The sequence below is a fragment of the Rhinolophus hipposideros genome (assembly GCF_964194185.1).
Source record: "Rhinolophus hipposideros genome assembly, chromosome: 23".
NCBI lineage: Eukaryota > Metazoa > Chordata > Mammalia > Chiroptera > Rhinolophidae > Rhinolophus > Rhinolophus hipposideros.
In genome coordinates, this window is record NC_138069.1 from 7,667,250 (window position 1) to 7,687,398 (window position 20,149).

General features: G+C 38.1%; 1 protein-coding gene across 1 annotated transcript; it reads left to right on the forward strand.

The window, feature by feature from the left end:
• Positions 1-6,416: 6,416 nt before the first annotated feature.
• MINAR2 (membrane integral NOTCH2 associated receptor 2) lies at positions 6,417-19,197 on the forward strand (the record flags this gene model as incomplete). Its single annotated transcript, XM_081035843.1, has 3 exons — positions 6,417-6,584; positions 15,127-15,354; positions 19,018-19,197. The coding sequence occupies exons 1-3, from the start codon at positions 6,420-6,422 to the stop codon at positions 19,195-19,197; spliced, it is 573 nt and encodes a 190-aa protein (XP_080891969.1). The 5' UTR covers positions 6,417-6,419.
• Positions 19,198-20,149: the final 952 nt, after the last annotated feature.

Consider the following 20,149-nt stretch of genomic DNA (forward strand, 5'->3'; position numbering starts at 1 on the left):
GAGAAAATATTGTACATGATTCACATGATTTCTTAGATTTTTCAATAAAATATGTGAAATTTCCTGTTGGGAGGCAATTCTTCTTAGGTCTCTCATATTTCCACATGTCTTGGCACTGTCTGCTTTTGTTCTGGAATATCTTCTAAGGGATGTTTGTGCAGAGAACAGCCTTGGAAGATAAAGTTAGTGTCTTTCTTTGGAGCAGAGGGCAGACATACTTATTTCTCATTACAAAAGTTTCAGATTCCATACATTGGCGTCCCTCACCTGTAATACAACCCACTGCATGTGCAGGTATCATCTGGCGTTCTTCATATTCTAGCATCGTCCATTGGCATCACTGTCATAAAAACCCTCATTCCAACAACAAGGGGGTCAGGGGTTTAGCCAGTTGCTGTTTTTTGTTGTTACTTTTTGTTTGTTTTTAATTATTAGGATAACATTGGTTAATAAAATTATGTAAATTTCAGGTGTACAACTTTATAATGGGATATCTGTATACTCTATTATGTGTTCACCACCCGTACTCTTCTGAGTATGTCTATTTCAAATAATACCTTCCAGGATTAGAAAAATTACTATGGGGTGGGTCCAAGGGCTCTTGGGTCCACTATGAGACAAATTTAAGCCAAAACTTGATTAAATTTTCTGACTTCCATAAGCTCTTGCTCTGACTGTGGGACTACAGTGGCAATTTAGGGTCCCAAGGAATTAGTTTCATCAAACAGTCTGATTATTTCCCTTTCCACCAATATACAGTTCCCATCAGGAAAGACTAGGAAGCAGAATAACACTATGAATCTTGGACAGTGTAGCAGAATCCTTCCTCAAGGAGATCTAGCCTCGCCTTCATTCAAAGAGTTCTGGATCTGTGAATATGCTCTCCTATGGAACTTGATCAACAGATGCAATTCTCTGCTGTGGTGAGTCCAGTCAGACTTCTGTTCACTAAGCCTAGGGATATATTTTAGTCTTCGACTCCCTGATCAAGTAGCCAATGCCCAAAATCTTTGCGGGTCAAACCATTCCTTTTACCCCTTTGACTCTACTACCCTTTATGGTAACTGTGCTTATCTGGTCTCTGGCAGTGAAGTGCCGTCATTTGATTCCTGCCCTTCTGGAATGCCATATTCTCATTAAATTCAAGAAGTCCCGTTCGATGGCAGCATTTCCCAGTGTCACACCTGGCTTTCCGAGAATAGCCACTCCAGAGTTCTTTAAGGATTCCAGTGCTGCCTTCACTAGTATATTTTTCAAAGCCCTGGTGAAGGGAATGCCCTCTGGACGCTCTTAGCGGACATACGTAACGGGTGAGTGAGCACATCTATCATAGTAAGCCCAACTTCCCGAAACCTTTGTATACCTTCCTCTGTACTACATTGCAGTATGGAAGTTTTGGCGTCTCAACTTCATTCAGTGTAGGCCACCCTCAGGTTCAGTGTTCACATAAATTATGAGAATTATTCCAAGCCATATGAACTAACACTTTCAATCCAGAATCCTTACCTAGTGAACCCATATCAAATACATCTAGTCTAATTCAACATTGTATTCCTTTCATCCTAATACAACTCTTAAGAAAAACATCTAAACATAACTTGGGTTTCAGTAAATATAAATTAGTGAAATCTTGCAATTCCTTTGGTATGTATGGTACCACCTCACAAGTCACCGTTTTTGCCTGGCCCCCTTAAACCTTCCAGGACTTGAATCTGGATATGGATTTAGAAGACATGACAGATGGTGGAACATCAGCAGTAGAGTTAAAAGGGTTTTATTTTAAGATAGTCATGTGGGCTGTCTGGGTCCCAACTTAGACCTTGAGCTAGGCCTATAAAGCCCCAGGCTTGTTATTCTCTTTCTCGAAGTTCTCCGGCCTATTTAGAAGCAATGAATCAACCCCACAGTCATTATTCTCTTTGTTTCTATGAAAACATTCTAATGCAGCCAGTATTTGGTAACTCAGAGCCCTGCTTTCTATAGGCACGTCACTCCAGGTGACTACACGTGAGAATTTAAATATTCATTTTGCCACCGTGGTGCCACTTGCTACAGAAAACAGGGTCCCTAATGCCTTTTAAGTCTAGTCAGATCAGAGAACTCATTCTAGATTCCATTTAAAAAATTGTGTTCTTGTCCCAGTAATTGTCATGATTCCATCAGCAGAACAGTATTGGAGTTTTATGGGATAATGGATTTGAATTCACACAATGGCAGGAGGATCTGGGGAAGGTCCATAAGAGGATCTGGAGCCCCAGAGGCATCACCAACCAGTCTGAGCAGCCAGACACAGCCAGGTAAGTATGACTGTGAACGTTTAATTTGTACGGGTGTCTGTGGGCTGCTGCTGCCTCTGTATAGCTTCCTCCTTTGTACACCCACAGCCAATCTGGCAGTGGATCTGAGTTTGCTGTTGGTCAATAGCACCAATAGTAAGGAAGAACGTATGGGTATGGAGCTCAAGAGAGCAGAGGCTGTCTGGAAGCTGCCACGTACCTCTGCCTCTTTCGCTGCATCTGATGCAAAAAGACCTTCCGGTTAATGGTTGCTGCTTCCATTTTGCCTTTCAAATCTCATGCAAATTCCTCTTTTGGCCGATTTTAATCCAGAATCACACAAAGAAGGGGATTCTGGGAAATGTAGTTTGCTTTTTAGCTTTAGATGGCTAATATGACCTTAATTTTTTTTCAGTTTGCTTTGTATCAGAGATAGCTGAAATGAAAGTCTATGTTATTCTTTATTAACAGTGAACCTTGTTAAGTACTTAAATATGCTAAGCATTCTGTTAACCACTATACCTACTAAACCTCACAGAAACCTTGTAAGGTACTATTAGTACGTGTTTCCCTGAAAATAAGACCAGGTCTTATATTAATTTTTGCTCCAAAAGATGCATTAGGGCTTATGTTCAGGGGATGTCATCCTGAAAAATCATGCTAAGGCTTATTTTCCGGTTACATCTTATTTTCAAGGAGACACGGTATCTTCATATTACAGCTGAGCCAACTGAGGCTCAGAAAGTTACAGTAACTTGCCCAAGAACACAATTTTGTTGGATGTAATAAATCCACTAGGACTCCAAATTCTGTGCACTCAATTACCCTGATTGCATCCCTTGTTCACCAGTTTTGAAAATGCTTTATAATAGGTGCACAAGGATTTATAACCTCATCACAGGCTTTCTTTGTCACCAACACTATTCAATTAATTTTGAAACTCTCTTAGATAATTCGATGAATCCCAACTGCTCATATGGATATTGTACAGGGTTTTCAGCTGGAAATACTTTTAGATATGCAGTAGATTATTGGTACAATTTAGACTGAATGAAAAGAAGAAACAAGGAAGGAAAGGAAAGGAAGGGAAGGGAAGGGAAGGGAAGGGAAGGGAAGGGAAGGGAAGGGAAGGGAAGGGAAGGGAAGGGAAAAGAAAGGAAAGGAAAGGGAAAGAAAGAGAAAGGAAAGAGAAGGACAGGAAAGGAAAGGAAAGGATGAAGGAAAAGGGAGAGAGGAAAGGAAGGAGAAAGAGGAAGGGGAGAGAGGAAGGAAGGGGAGAGAGGATGAGAAGAGAGAAAAGAAGAAAATGAAGTTAATTAATATGTAGAGAGTTTTGTCTAGTGAACCATATTTAATTCTGTGTTTACAATTCTCATAGTTCAAAAAAACAGTAATCTGGGTCCAAATCCAAAGGTAAATGATACTTTTATAAAATTTTGCTATAAAGAAAGAGCCGATGATTACCTGCATAGTAAGGGTTGAGAAGTCCCAGATATCCACATTTCCACAAGATTGTCCCGGCAATTTAGCTCTTTATTTATATTTACTGATACCTTTTGTCACTCTAGAATGAAGGTATTAACAACAGTAAAGAAATAGAAATCCTAAGTCAATATTTGTCCAATTAGTCCCAGGTAAATTTTTGAAAAGTTAAAAGGAAAACAATGAAATGGGTATTATGTGATCAAGTAAAGTTGAAAATTGCTAGAGTTAACAAAGCCAAACTCTCAGTCTTCAGTATGAGTTTGTGCATTATGAACTACCAGAAGAGAATACAGAGTATGTTCTAAATATTTTGGGCAATGGATTCCTTTTTCGCTGAGCACAATTGATTGGAAAACAGAGCACTGAGCCATTTTGAAAATCAATTTTAATTGGATTATCAATTTCCAACCAGAGTAGATCCCTTCTTAAGGCTCTGGAAGAAACAACAACCATCATTATTGAGCAAAAAGCTCCATGAGGATTTTCAGAGATGACTCATGGGGGGAAGGAAGCATTCAATAGAGCTATTCTCTGTATCACCTAGTGTGGGGACTCATAAAAGAAAATTAGATAAACAAATCACTCTAAGATTTCAAATGAGGGAAAAATCATTCCTACTGAAGAAAACATGTAAAAGTTTTGTGAAAGGCTAGGAAGGGTGATTAAGAGGAGGCCAAAAGCCAGCGTTGGGAAGAACTGTTTCCAGGTAGAAGAACTGGCACAAGCAGAGGCACAGGTTTGGTGGGGGAGGGGTGGGGTGGGATATGGTCGGTAGCAGGGGAGGGAGCAGAAAGCTTGGCTTCCTGATTGTCAGTTGTGTGGGCTACCTACAGGGATAGTGAGAAGTAAAAACTGAAGATTTTGGGGTGAGGGTAAACAAAAGATGATGTGAGAAAATGAAGAGTCTGAGACTAAACTTGACTTGTCAATAGAAAGAGACAGTAAACAACCCTCTGCCTACCTAGAGCATGGAGGAGGACTCTAAAGGAAGGACCTCTAAAGAAAACCTTAGGCTCATTTCACCTACCTCATACTTTGGCTAAAGAAAAGGCCTGGCCTAATCAATATATTTGGATCTAAGTTCTGTGTCTCCCCTTGCCAATACAGAGAGCCAAAGAGAAGTAAGGTTCTTCTTGAAGATGTTTGTTATTCCCCAAAGAATCTTTTAGGAAAAGCAAACAGCCTGAGAAATATTTGTTCATTAGCTGTATTCTGGCAGCAGTCAGAAAAATCCAGAAAGTACCAAGCAAATGCACATGCACATAATACCCTTGATTCTTGAAATACTAGTGATTTAACTGTTTTGTTATTAACTGTCATTATGAAGTTACCTCTTACTTTCTCCAGTAAATGTATTGATACAAACACCCAAATGTACTTTAAATATTGAAAGACAGTGACAGAGTTTGGGTCCAAAAACTTCTTACAGAAAATATTGATTGTTTAATCCAGTTTTACAACTGTAAGTCGGACAGATGATTTTAACAACCTCATGCTTATTGCTATAAAGAAGGTAAGTACTCTCTAGTGTCTTGCTCGCTTCAAGAACATCCTGGCTGCAGTTCTTATAAGCTATATGGCACTCTTCTGAAATCTGGTGGTGATACATTCCACATGTAACCCCATAACCCCCGGAAGAGAAGCCTTCCTGCTGAGTCAGATGGGTTTACAGAGGTGCAAACATAACAAACAATTTATGTGTTTTAGAAACTGCTGATGCGTCCATCCTTAGCCTTCTCACAAGTGGGAAGTTTTCCTCTTTCTCTAGATGGAAATCTACACTTTCCCAGTGGGAAGTATGGGTTGCCGAAAGTGGAATGGCTTCAAATGATAGAGCTTATCTCCACTAAGGTCATCAGCACTTCCTGGCTTAATACACTGTCCATAGCCTCTCCAGATGGGTTTACTGAGAACAGCATGTCATCCGAAGCCACCAGCATGGCCCTCGGTGGCTCCAAAGGTACTGTGCAAACGCCAGAACACATCAGAGGGGTTGATACAGCTAGGAAGAGAGTCAAAGGGACCTCAGATAGTGAATGGGAAGGGACACTAAATTACTGTAGCAAGCTAGAAAGCCAATTCTTGCCATTTCCCTACTCAGAACGAAGCTGACAGCCCAAACAGGGTTAGGTTTCACATGAGCCTGAGACCCTGGGAGTCAAAACATGAGAAGAAACAAGATCCTGCGTATCACATGTGAGACTGGCTGCGTGGGGCCAAGTCAGCTGGGTTAGCGCAGTCATGGTCAGAGAGAAAAGTGACTAGCTTGCTGCAGGTGACTATTGCATGTGCTCCAAACTAGGGACTGTGACCCTTTATCCAAAGTTCCTCTTTCCTAAACTGTTATTTCTGACTCTATGGAGAGGCATTAAGAGCTACACAGATCTCATTTGGGCATCCTATTAAATGTAATGAGTGTAGCCCCATGTTTCCATCCCAGCACTCTAAGCGCGTTTGTGTGTATGTGTTGGGTGAGAGAGAAGGCAGGCTTCTGCATTGTTCCCGTGTTGATGTGTCATTTTGAGAGTGGCGCCCTAGTGCAGCTGAGAGAACTGGTTTCCTATGCCAATCGGAGCCTCCTCAGGCTCATGAATAATGGACGAGCCTGACAGGGACTGCCTCACCTGCCTTTGTTGCCTGCCGTAGACGAAAGGAGACATGGATCTCTCTGCTTTGCCAAATAACAACCATCCTGACAAATTCCTGCAGCTTGACGTGAAGTATTTAATGAGGAACTCGGCCCTTCTTCAGGCCAGCCTGGTGAGGTTCCCCGGGGGCAGTTATCCTGCTGCACAACACTGGCAAAACCTCGTCTACTCACAGGTGAGACCTGGGAGCACATAAGGATGGGGGTTGAGGGGCCCCTTTCTTCTCGCTGTCTGCCATCTCATCATCCGTACAAAAGGAAGATTACAGAGAACACAGAACAAAGTAGCTGCTCACTCTTGCCATAGAGAAAAGGCCTTTATTCCTGAATATGAGGCTCTCTGATCACTTTATAAGATATGTGGATTCTCCCACCCATTCATTTCCCTCCAAGCACTAGCTTCTCAGCATGCCCTCATTTTCAAGTTTGCCCAGCCCTCCTTTTACTCCATTCCTTCAGGATTTTCCAAATCAATTGTTACATTTGCAAATAAGGCTCCTGGATTCTAAGCACAAAGCATCAGATACCCGCTTTCAGACCGGCTCCCTTTCATTTCATGCAGAGAAGAGTCAGACAGCAGAACAATGGAAATTTAACGACAGAAGGAAAAAAATACAGAGGGAACTCTCCACCTTGGAAAGGTGCTGGCTATTATTTTCGGCACTCTTATTTTCCACAGGTGCCCACATGGACAGGACATACTAATCAGACCCTCCAGCCCCATGCAGACTTGATTTCTTGCTTTCTTCTTTTGCATCTTCCTTCTTTTTGCTGACCAGAAGAGAAGAATAAAACTGTGATGAGTTCCATGTGCTGGAATGAACATAAAGACCCTGACTATTGCACAGCTCATGAAACAGGAATAATCTTTGTTTTAAGATGTGAGGGCTAATGGGGGTAAGGGTTACTCCCTTTAGAAACAGGAAGAAGCATTTCATTTCAGAACAGATGTGACTGACCTACAAACCCCTGCAAGTCATTAAATCCTTTGGAGGGGTTCAAATTCCCTGAACAGAAATTTGTTTTCTTTTAAGAAACAGTTGCTACTCATGAGTCCCGGTGTAAAGTGACTCCTTTGTGGTGCGTTTTGTGGGTTCCTCGGGACTTTTATCGTGAGATCATTCAAAATCAAATATACTCGAATGATTATGTAAGTGTTTCCTCCACCTATAAGGGTTTTAATCTATTTCCATGGTAAGGCAGTCTATTGTGACAACTGATTTTTTTTTTTTTTAATGTTCCATCTTTCCCATTTGTAATCCTCAGAACGCTTCCACCCATTCATACTTACTTTTTGGGTTATTGTTTTTTGTGTTTTGTTAAGTTTTAGGCTAAACTCAATGAAATTCCTCCTTTTTATTCCTTATTGTTTATATCATAGCATAAAATGATTCAAAAATCAGTTCAGAAAACCTTGGCTCTCCTATGCTATAAGGTTTAGTCTAAGAAAACATTTCCAGTAAATTCCTTTGAGGTTGGAACACATCGCTCTAACATCTTTTGTTTGGTGATGGAATTGACATATTTCCTTCATGTGGAACTTTACAGTTGCAAGCTCTGTTGAATGTTGTTCCTAAACCTGAACTAAATCCAAATTTTTAAAGGGCATCTTTTTCGACAGGTTCTAATGGGTGGAAATAGTTTTCAAGGAAAAACCAAGGAGGTAAAAATCTGCTTCCTGTGACTTTGAATGAGAGGTTGATAATTATAAACTGCAGATACACTTGATTTCATTATCCTTTTACCCTAAAGAGAAATATTAAATGACCAAATAAAGGCCAATCTAGTGTTGAAATAATGCATGGAAGGGGAAGTAAATCAATTACAAAATCAGATCTTTGGGTAGGTGTAGTGCAAATTATGAGTAACAATAATTATATTCACTTCTTCAGATTGCAATATGTCAATAAGTAGTTCTCTCATTGGCTGGGTCTTGAAATCTGGGAGTGATATGTTCATTGGATAAAACATAACTCTAAATAAACGGACATATGAAAGTTTTAAGTAGCTGTAATGACACCCTGGGAGAAAGCACTGAATGTACCAGGTGTGTTGGAATGTTGGCATATGTAAGGTGGCAGCTGTCAGGTAGTTCTTAATTGAAAACCCTCACTCTGTTGGGGAGACATTAGGCCAATGGCAAGAACATTGAATAAAGAGGTTAGAAACTTGGTCTCTTGTGTCAAATGCAGAGGAACGCAGTTTGAAAGACATCTATTATGGCCTTTATTCAGTCCATGCCACAGTATTTCCACTTGCAAAATTAGAATATATTCATTTTACATATATCCTTAAAAGTGAGAGCAAATAAAATGATGTTAAAACAATTGAGAAAAGGGTTTCCTATAAGAATACAAGATTGTGTGTTATTATCATTTGCCAGTATTTCAAAGTGTATTGAAATTATCCTTTCACTAGAATTTGGAAAATAACCAATAACCTTGCTTGCATTTTTAAATTTATACTGGGGATGGAAGGATGTGTGGGGGGGGCGTGTAGATGGTGGTGTTGGAGGAGGTACTCAGTACATCAGTCAAGCTTTGCAGTTGATTTTATGCTAACCTGAAACCCACTCAAACTTTGGAGCTGTGTCAGCTTATCCTTTGGCCTTACACCACCCAGGTGCATGGTGGTTGGGACTCAGACTACCTCATAGAATGTCAAAGGACTTAACCTATTAACATTGCCTTCAAAATTGGAGGTAATGCAGCAGTTAAAACAAAGATCCTGTATAACCCAAATATGATATTGAATTCTTAAATATATATATATATATATATAATACGTATCATATTTATATCCATAATTGATATTTTAAGCTTTTTAAAAATTCACATTTCACCTTCAGAGGAAATTCTCTCTGCTATATTTACATGAACTAAGGCAACATAGTGCATAAAGAAAAGTGAGCCACTGAGGTTCTCAGCTATGCCCTGGAAATGGTCAGCTCGCTTCTGTGCAGATACACGGATCACCCGTATTTGTAGAGAGAGAGTACAAGCAAATATTTCTTGATCCCACTAGATTTATACTCCTTCTTCTTAAATTCTTTCACTAGAGACATAAAGAAGCTTCACAATAAATTTCATTTACAGTGCAATGAGCAACATTTCTCCAAAACCTAATGTTTCTGGTTGTTAAAATTATTTGGGGCATGTATCTGATGAAGGAATTTGGAATTGTATTCCAAATATTTCTGCCAATCCCTTTATACAATGAGGTAATGACAGGAAAAGACTGATTTTTTTTTTTGTTTAGTTTAAATGATAAAATATGTATTTTTAGATACTGTGTTAGACCTTTTTTTTTTCTGGTTAGCAGTTAGACTTCAGAATCTTGTCTGAATAATCTCTTTGTTATGTCTTTTCCTGGCTTCCATCACATGTGTTTCAGAACCCAGGAGCATTGCATACCAAACCTGTGAGCTGGAGCAAAAGGCCAAGGGTAAGAGGTTGTTCTTCCCTTGACTTCTAGGCAGTGTCCTTTACTGGGTTTATTTTCTCATCCTCTTTCTTCACTCGGATGTTTTATGCCCATGAAGAAGACATGGATTTGGTGAGTATCTAGCAAGGCTCTGCCACAGTCTGTCATTCTGTTTATCATACATACGTACTATATATAGAGATAGATATAGATATAGATATTTATATAGATATAGATATTTCTATAGATATATATTTATATAGATATAGATATATAAATATATACAGATCTATAGATATATAGAGATATAGATATATAATATATATATACACATCTATATATACATATTATATATCTATATATACACATCTATATACATATATATAAAATTCTTCCTTTCTGAATGGGAAAAATGAAAGACACAGCAGTCACCCTTCCAAAGTAATTCTGAGACCCATTGGGAACAATTTGTGTGACCTCCTTCCTTGAAGGTGGGGAAACTTGATTAAACCATGATTCTGCTTTGTAGGCGACCTCCTGATGCATTGTTCTCTGTAGGCCTTGGCTCCACCCTCTAGGAGACTCCCCCTGATCATCCTTCTCTTTTGCCATATCAGAAGTTGGTCCTCCTTCAAGGATGTGTAGGCCTTACTCCTGCTCATGGATATTTGGAGGTCTAGGGTTAGTATTGTTTTGTTTTTCAATTTCAAACAATCAAAAGCTTTTGGGTGCAGGTTTCTTTGGTAACACATATCTTGCAAAATCAGTAATCTATTTATTAATGTTATCTCATCTATATACTTGAAATCAGTTCTATACATCAATAAACGCATCTAAAGTTCTTTGAAGGCATAGTTCTCTAAGAGGCTTTCATGCTGTGCTTTTCTTTCTTTTGACTCAATGGCAAGCATGTAGAGGCTATCAGGAATAATAGTTATGAAACCACACCCTTAACCAGCATTACCCTGTTTCCCCGAAAATAAGACCTAGCTGGACAATCATCTCTAATGCATCTTTGGGAGCAAAAATTAATATAAGACCCGGTATTATATTATATTATACTAATATTATATTATATCCTGTCTTATATTATAGTAAAATAAGACTGGGTCTTACATTAATTTTTGCTTCAAAAGACGCGTTAGACTGTCTGGCTCGGTCTTATTTTCAGGGAAACACGGTACTTCATTGAGCTAAGAAATTTTAATGGGCTTTTTTTTGGCTCAATGCTTAAAAAAAAACGATAAATCTATATCTTAGTATTTGGGGTCTATAAACAGATTTTAACAATAGAAGGCATCAAATTTCTAGACTCTTTACTCTCTTTTCTTTCATTTCTTCTTGCAAACTGTCCAGTTCTTTCCCTAATCTCATCTCTTTCTTGTATTACGCCAATGCTTTGATTCCTGTACTATCATTATATGTACATAAATGCTCTGGTACTTTATAGGTATTTCTTCTAGAGCTATTTCTTCTAGGTGACTAGATACCATTGGCCACAGATGATATTTATACCAAGTGTTTTTCATTGTATTTTGTGAATAGCCATCATTCCAGTTTCTGATATCACTTTATCCCTTTCGACTTCTTGATGGCTAAGCCAATGCCATACATTTGTGTAATTTCAAAATACCACTTTCTGTTTTAGGGAAGGTAGGCCAGGCTACACTATAATGACATATCCCACAGAATATCAGTAACTATAAAGAAAAAACATTTTTGCTTATGAAAAGTCTGAGGAGCTGCAGATGTGTTTGGAGGTAGCTCTTTTCCAAGCCATAACACAGGTCTTCATGTTCTTTATTCTGGGGCTCTGCCATCTCAGAACCCTTGATTACAGTGGCACAAAAAAAGGAAAGTGAGGAAAAGTGGGTCAAAAATCTTGTGTGAGATTTCAAGGCTCAGGCTTGGAAATGGTCTCTGTTATTTTTGTCTACATATCATCAACTAGAAAAGAGCTGGCCCCAGTTTGAATTCAAGAAAGACTGGGAAAGGCAGTTATCCTATGTGCTCAGGAAGAGAAAACAAAATTGGTGTGCATTTAACCAGTCACCAGAACACCCAGCTTTCATTTGTTTATATTTGCCTGCCATATTTTTTTTATATTCGTTCACTCTCATTCTTTCTGAGTTCTTATATTTTATAAATATCATGTTATATAATTGAATTTAACATTTAAACTGATCTGACAATCTGTCATTTAAATAGAGGGTTTAGTCTATTTACATTTAATGTGATTATTTCTAAAATGTTTCTTTTTATTTTCCTAAGGCTTCCTCCCACCTATGGTCTTTGTTTCATTTTTTCTTATCTTGTTTTCACCTTTCTCTTACCTTTTATCTGTAGCTCTACTGAATTAAGCAATACACTTTCCTCTGTTTTTTAGTAATATCTCTATCTCTCACTGAAATTTCTTAAAGCGTCCTCATCAAAAAATATCTGTTAAACTTGTTAATGTTCAGTGTTTTAGTTGTCTCTTATTTTAAAACACAAATTCTATTTTACCATAAAATTAATGTGTGCTTAGATTTACACATATATTTATCAGTCTTTCTTTCTTTCTTTCTTTCTTTCTTTCTTTCTTTCTTTCTTTCTTTCTTTCTTTCTTTCTTTCTTTCTTTCTTTCTTTCTTTCTTTCTTTCTTTCTTTCTTTCTTTCTCAGCATTCCTTTTTGCATCTGAATCCTTCCTTCTGGTATCAATTTTCTTCTGCTTGAAGTACATTTTTTGCAGATTCCTTCTTTATTGGCCTATTAATTGTATATGCTCACTCTTTGTCTGAATGTGTCTTCTATTTCACTCTTTTTACTGAATAATAGTTTACTTATACATAAATCATATAAATAATAAATAAAGTGTATAAACAAGAAATGGATTAAGTAATGGTTAATGCTGAAAAATCAAGGTACGCTTTGAAATATTACTTTCCTTATATAAATATTTTTTTTTTCATGTTTTATTAGCTTTATTTCAAACTATCTACAAGTTGAAAATATAAATATTTTAAAATATAAATTATTTTAGAGTCTATATAATTAAATAATGGAATTAATGTTGAGTTTTCCTTTGCTTAATATAATCTATCTAAAATGTGGATGAAGAGTTGGAATCAAATATATGCTTTTTTCCTTTCTTAAGCTTTTTGAAAAATTTTTCAAAATACCAATGAACCTCAACCATAATTAGCATTTTTATCCAGCCATCAAATTCTTAATAAAGTTTTCTATTAATTTTCTATTCACATGTCTTTCAGGCATGAAATTGTCATGCAATCCAAAAATAAATGGTACCATGTTCTAGGGAAAACCTCAAACTTTCAAGAATGTGCTTTAGAATTAAAGGCTTGAATGTTCATTTTAGAATATAGCTCTAATTATTTTGTTATCTTTTGTATATTAATTTGTCAAGGTCCTTATACATTGTAATAGAGTACATTATTTTTCTTGATCTCTGAAACTATATTTTCCTTATTTATAGAGATTTCTTATTTAAGAAGTTCAAGGAATAGTCTAGCAGGCAAGAAAACTGACAATGCCAATTTATCAGTGTTAGACAAATTATCCCTCTTCAGAGATGATCAAAGATGTCTAGCCTTAAAGAAAAAAAACTTGAGTCAGAGTTATGCTAATCTGAAACAATCTAAATTTCACATCAAATTGTTTTTCCTCAATTCAGAAACATTTTTATGAGGTCATCCATCTTAAGACAAATACTAATTCAAGATGATTTATTATTTCAATGCAAACTTCAGTATTATAGACTATAAATTGATTTTGAGCAGACCAACAACCTAATAAAGTCAGAGAAGATCTCCACATTGATCTCTACTTATGTAAAAAAAAAAAAAAAAAAAAAGGAACACCTAAGGCCAAAGAGAATGTGAATGGTTTTATTTAGATTTTTTTTTGGGGGTGGGGTGGGTAGAGAGGATTACCAGCCATTTCAGAAGGAAACTATATGTAATATTAGCTTACTACTTACCTTACACAAATGCATATTTAATGTGAGCTACATCCCCCAGTAGATGCTGACGGGTTATCAATGTACGGATCATAAATAAGACTTAGAGGAATGCTAACTGTTGTTAAACTTTCTCTGTTTAAGGAGACTGGAATATGTGAAACACATATATTGAAAAATTCCTGTAAATTAATAAAATTTACCATCAGTTTTTAAGGGCTAACCCAAAGTTTTCTTAAAATTAACTTATGTAGAATTTCTCCCCCTTGATGCCCCATGATAAATGAGCCACTACTCTATAAGCTTTTTGGTCTTTCTCAATTTCATTTGGCCAATGAACAAATTATAATTTAAAATTTTTCTACCTTCATGATAGTTTTGTAGTCAAAAGAAAAAACAAAAACAAAGCAAAGGTCCAATTGAAGGTCAAACTAGCTACAGAAAACACACATTGCATGATGTTGATATAAAATACAAAATATAAAATTGATATAAAATACAAAATAAGTATTGATATAAAATACAAAATAAGTCCAAACTTATTTGATATAAAATACAAAATAAGTCCAAACAGACCTGCACTGTTCAATTAGGGGTACGGGTTTCCTTGAGCAGGAGGATGGATAGTGATTGGAAGGGAGCATGGGGTATGCTGATAATCTTCTATTTTGTGGGAGAATCTTAGGTTTCTTTGGTCTGTGAAAATGTATCGAGCTATACATTTATGATATGTGCAATTTTCTATATACATATTATGTTTCAATAAAAAAGTTTTTAAAAATGTGAAAGTCAATACTAGAGCCATCTACTAATAGCCAGCTGGTCTATAGAGACATATAGGAGTGCAAGGCTAAGTTAGTACAGTTCTCCAAGCTATCTGAAATAGGAGTCCCAAGAGAGTTTTCATGAAAGCCAAAGTGTATCTATAAAATGCCTTTTAATTTTAACTTTGCTGGATTAATTCTTATCAATCATGGAATGCACAAACAGAACAAAGTAAAATGTCATTAAATCTCAATGCAAGTGAGCTGGGGAAAAAAACAGTTTTCTTCAGAATTCTACTGTTTGAATTAAAGAACAGGTTCTTTCTCTGTAGTTGTAAAATAGCTACTGAATGATTACTGAAGAAAAACAAGATTACGGGCAAAGAAAGAACTCAATTAATAATAGGATTCTAGGTCAAACTAGATTTATAATCCTTTTCTCATTCATTGTCCTAATCTGTTGGGTTTCTAGGAAGAATCAACAAATTCTCAGGTACAGTTATTTCCCATTATATTCTCTGCCATCAGTGTCCCAGTGGTAAGAGAAGCCTTCTCTCTATGCCTCCTAACAGAGAGATAAGAAGAAAATAACTGCTCGACGAATGAGGGGGTCCACTGTGGAGGGTGCTGTTGCTGTAGATATCCCCCCACCATCCCTGTCATCAGTTCTGAAGAATAACCCACTATATGGTGACATAAGTTTGGAGGAAGCTATGGAAGAAAGAAAAAACAATCCTTCATGGACCATCGAGGAGTATGACAAGCGCTCCCTGCACACAAACCTTTCTGAGCATCTGAAGGTACTCACGGCAAAGAACCAGCTCCTTCAATTGATGAGGGAGATAAGTTAAATAATCCTAAAAGACATGAGAATTAAGTGGACAGGCACTCTTCACTAGGCACAAAATCTGCAGGTTTCAGGTCATTTGGCCTCTGGCTTCCATTTCTCTCTCCTCATCATTATTTGTGTTTATTTATTAATATTTGTTTTGAGTTTGACAATTTCTGCAATTACTGGCATCAGATTCGTGTAGAGAGGAAGAAATGATGAGGCACAGAAGAAAGGTTTACCGGGAAGGTAAACGGTTTTTGAAAATTGATTTGCCAGATTATGTATGTTTTCCCCTGGTTTTATGGCCATTTATGTTCATGAATACTTATGATTCCTTTAGTCGACATGAATTCAAAAACATTTATTAAATGTTCTGTCTTCAGCACTATGCAAGGCAGTTCTCATCAAAGATCATTTTATTTCAAGCCCACTCACTGATTCAAGATTGCAGATTTCCATTTTGGACTCTTTCCTGTCTCAGTAACAAAACAAAACAAAAGCATTTCAACACAGGAAAAGTATGCAATGAACTCATTCACCCAGCTTAAACCCAACTTAAGTTTTTCTTTCTATTTTTTCTCCCTGGTGTCACCCATCACACAGAAGATTTAGAAATACCTGCAAAGCAGGGAGAGTGGCCCTCTGTTTTCTGCATGCACTGGATTCCTACCCAGGCTTGGCTTGCCTCTGCTGCCCTGGGGCCAGGAAGTCCTGACATTTTCCAGGTCCCCTTCATTCAGTCCCATACCTTAAGAACCTGGAGATTTTTTCTTTTGAAAGGGACAGCTTTATGTCCCCTTCAAATCTTACACTTTTTAAAATCTCAAATATGTACTACTTGAAATATCTTTCTGTCTAGCGTCTTGGAAAGTTCTTAATCTCCTTGTATACTTAATGTATCTCCTTCTTAATGTAGCCTCTTTTCCAGAGAAGTTTCCATAATAGATGCTTCCCCATAAGCAACACTAATCTTGTGCTTTTTATCAGGAGTCTCCAGATCAGGACCTCTAGGAAGGCACCTTCTACAAGTAGGGAAAATATATTGATTTATTTCACAAACATTTCTTGACTGTGTGATAGAGCCTCTTCTATTCTCTTTGTTGTTGACATGAATGACTAGGGGACTCTAAAGATGAATATAACTGTCCCTGCCCTCAAAGAGTTCCTCTAACTGAGCAAAGTACCGAATGACAACTACAGAATAAGATAGAGGAAATGACAAGATGAAAGAAGGGGACAGTGACAGTAATGATAGTACAAGTGATATGCAGATTTGGAAGAGGACAAAATCATATTGGATTATAAAAAAGCTTTCACAAACAAGTTAATTTATGGTGGGCTTGAAGAATGTATATAATTCCAAAAGATAGAGATGGTTTGCATGAGTGGGGAGGCTCTTCTGTCAGCAGTAGCAAGACAAAAGCCACAAATACAAGGATGTGAGAGAGTTTGTCAGAACAATAAGCAGTTTGGTTTTGTTGGAGCTACAATTGAAGAACTAGAATAATGGGAAAATAAGGCTAAAGAGTGGACCAAAAGAAAATGTTCGAATGTAAGGCTGAGGAAATTGAACATCATTGGCAATTTCTTGTTGTTGGACAATTCCATGAGTTATGTTTAGGAAGATCAAACAAGAATATGATGGATATATTGCTTTACTAAAACAGGGTCTGCCCCCTCCCCACACGTGCAGCTCACTCACCTCAAAGCAGTGGCCCCTCAGGTCACAGACCCCGTTTACACCCTCATGATGCTATTCTTCAGCACTAACTTCTATTGAGGAATGCTCTGGAAGTTATAACTTTTGTTTTCATTGTAATTTCTTCCTGTACCTCATTAATTCAACTGATTTCATCACCAACCCTATCCATATCTCATAATTAGCAGACAGAGCCCCTAATATATTTTCCGAAAACTTGTCATCATTTACGGGCTGTAAAAGTTCCAAGTTCCTTTGGCCACTAAATTGCTGAGAGTTTATACCATGTTTCCCCGAAAATAAGACCTAGCTGGACAAGTAGCTCTAATTTATCTTTTGGAGCAAAAATTAATATATAAGACCTGGTCTTATTTTACTATAAGGCTGGGTCTAATATAATATAATGTAACGTAACGTAACGTAACATAACATAACATAACATAACATAATATAATATAATACCGGGACTTATATAAGACTGGGTCTTATATTAATTTTTGCTCCAAAAGACACATTAAAGCTGATGGTCTGGCTAAGTCTGATTTTCAGGGAAACACAGTAAATAAGAAAGGAGAAAAGAAGCCCCCTGCTTAGTTACCAAGCAAGCTACAGGCAGAATGGAGAGGATAGTCTCCACTGTGGAAGTTCTTACTGGAGAATGGAGGCATTAAACTCGCAGGCACAGGGCAGGCCTCCGATGAGGATACAAATAAAATAAAGGATGAGAGGAAAGTAAGCAAGGATTTTTAAATTATCCTTCTGCACAAGTCATCCAGGTTTTATTTTAATGTTTTAGTTTTTCTAAAACTAGGAAGTTGAAACTAGTTGCAATGAGATAGGAGAATTGTATTGCCATACCCAGAATCCACCCAGCTCCCTCCATGGGTGCATGTCGCTCTCTGGCTGTGCGTCCCTAAGTCTGAAGCTAGGTCATTGACTCCTGTGGCTGACTGGCCATGGAAACAGGCTGACTTTAAGTCCACTGAGACTAGAGAGTCAGAGAGAGGGTGGGCAGCCCAGCTGCAAGTCGTTGCAATAATCCAGATGAGAAATCATGATGCCTGAAGTGGGTCTGTGGAAACAGAGATTCAGTGTTCACCACACATTTGTTTTATGCTTACTTGAGCACTGAAACACAGCAGGAGATAACAGAAGAGAACTTTTTTTTTTAATGTGTGGACAGTAGAGTTTGCAGGTGATTTATTGGACCTAGGAGATGAGGCTGAGTTGAAGACGATTCTGCAGAAGTGAAAGAAGATGAAGCACGGGGAATAGGAGCTGATATGGGGAAGGATATATTGGGTCCTCTCTTAGGAGGTCAAACAGTGCCAAAGTTTCTGCACATTGAACATACCTTAGCCCTCTATTAGGAGGACCAGCAGCCTGAGATGCGTGGAAGAGACCCTTGACTCTCAGTCTTACTCCTCCTTCCATGGCAGTCAGCTTCTGGATTTACTGAAAACCTCACTAAACATGTTTACCCTTACCATGCCGATCAAACTTCTAAGGCTCATCTAAAACAAGGCATTTTAATTTTATTAATATTTCAACTCACTAACCTGATTGACGTGCACTATTTATGAGATGTATGAGACCCTAAATTGGCTAAAACATGATAGAAACACTCATGTGTTTCTGACCGTCCAATGTGAGTGATTTAGTCAATAAGTCATGCAGGTCTCCCCATGAATTGTCACACAGACCTACAGGTCGGAGCTGCCCGAACTCCTGGTGGACCAGGAGGCTGTACCTGCACATGTGTGCTCTTCAGGGAAGCCTAGCCTCTCTTATTTGAGCCAGGACACATAAGCCTCACCCAGGACATGGTGACTGTGACTATGGACCTTCAGCACCTCTGACAGTGTTTTGTTTTGCAATCTCAGTTATTCTGTCACACTGATCGATCCTATTCTCCATGTAATTTTCTTCTAGGAAAATCCTAATGACCTACGGTTTTGGTTGGGAGACATGTACACGCCTGGTTTTGATACCTTATTGAAAAAGGAAGAGGAACAAGAGAAGCATTCAAAATACTGCCGTATAGGTCTGATTTTGCTCCTCGTTGCCTGCGTCTTGATTTCCATAGTGACTGTTAGCACTTTTTTCACCTAAAGAAACTGCCACAGACACAGCCACTTGAAATTTCTTACAAATCTTTGCAAATAAACATTTGCAGAAAAACGCGTTCGTACAGTGTGACTATACGGTCGATTGTATAGTTAAAATGTAATTGTCTTGTAGAATGCAAATTTGCTTGAGATCTGCTGGTTTTCTCTACTTTGTGCTCTAAAACCTGTGTAAAAATTCCAGTCTGAGCTTTGTCCTTTGGAAAGAAGGACTTCTGGGGATCAAAACCACAGAAAAGTGACTATATATAATCAAAAGTAAACACTTTGATAGAGAACAAAACAGCACCAATAATTGTCAACAGTTTTGTCTTAATGCTCAAACTATATTCACCTTGTTTTTAAAAGTTTCCTGCTCATCTCACCCCCTTGTCCTCACTAGGAAAGTTGAGCAGATCATTTTTTGGCCAACTGCCAGGTATACAGGATAAAAGCTTCGGGTTGGATTCATGATGTTTTATCTTCCGTTATTGCTGTTTAAGCCAGAAAAAAAGGGGAAGGGGGGACTTTCTCAAACATATTGTTATTTTCCTAGTAATTCTTTATAATGCCTCTGTGGGGACAAAACCCCAAAAAACAGTTTCCAGGCTCTCGGCCTCACATAGAAAGGTGCTGGCTCGGGTAGTAAATGGCCATCAACTGTGATCAGATGGCCAGCAGCTGTGGCTAGTTGGCCGTCAGCTGTAACCCGTAGGCCATTGGCCACTAATATAACTGCTGTGGCTACGCTAGCAGAAAGGAATGGGGGCTAGCAAGAAGATGGTGGCTGGCAAGCACGGACTGCTGTTAGGCAGATTGTGTAGATCCTGCTTCCTGTGTCTCCAGCCCAGCCGCCAGCGAGAATATATTGGTTTGACTCCCCTATCTATGGCTCCGTGGGTGTTCCTTTTTGGCCTTACCGTGTCCTGCGTTCTTGGGCGGGGAGTGGGAGCTGAGAC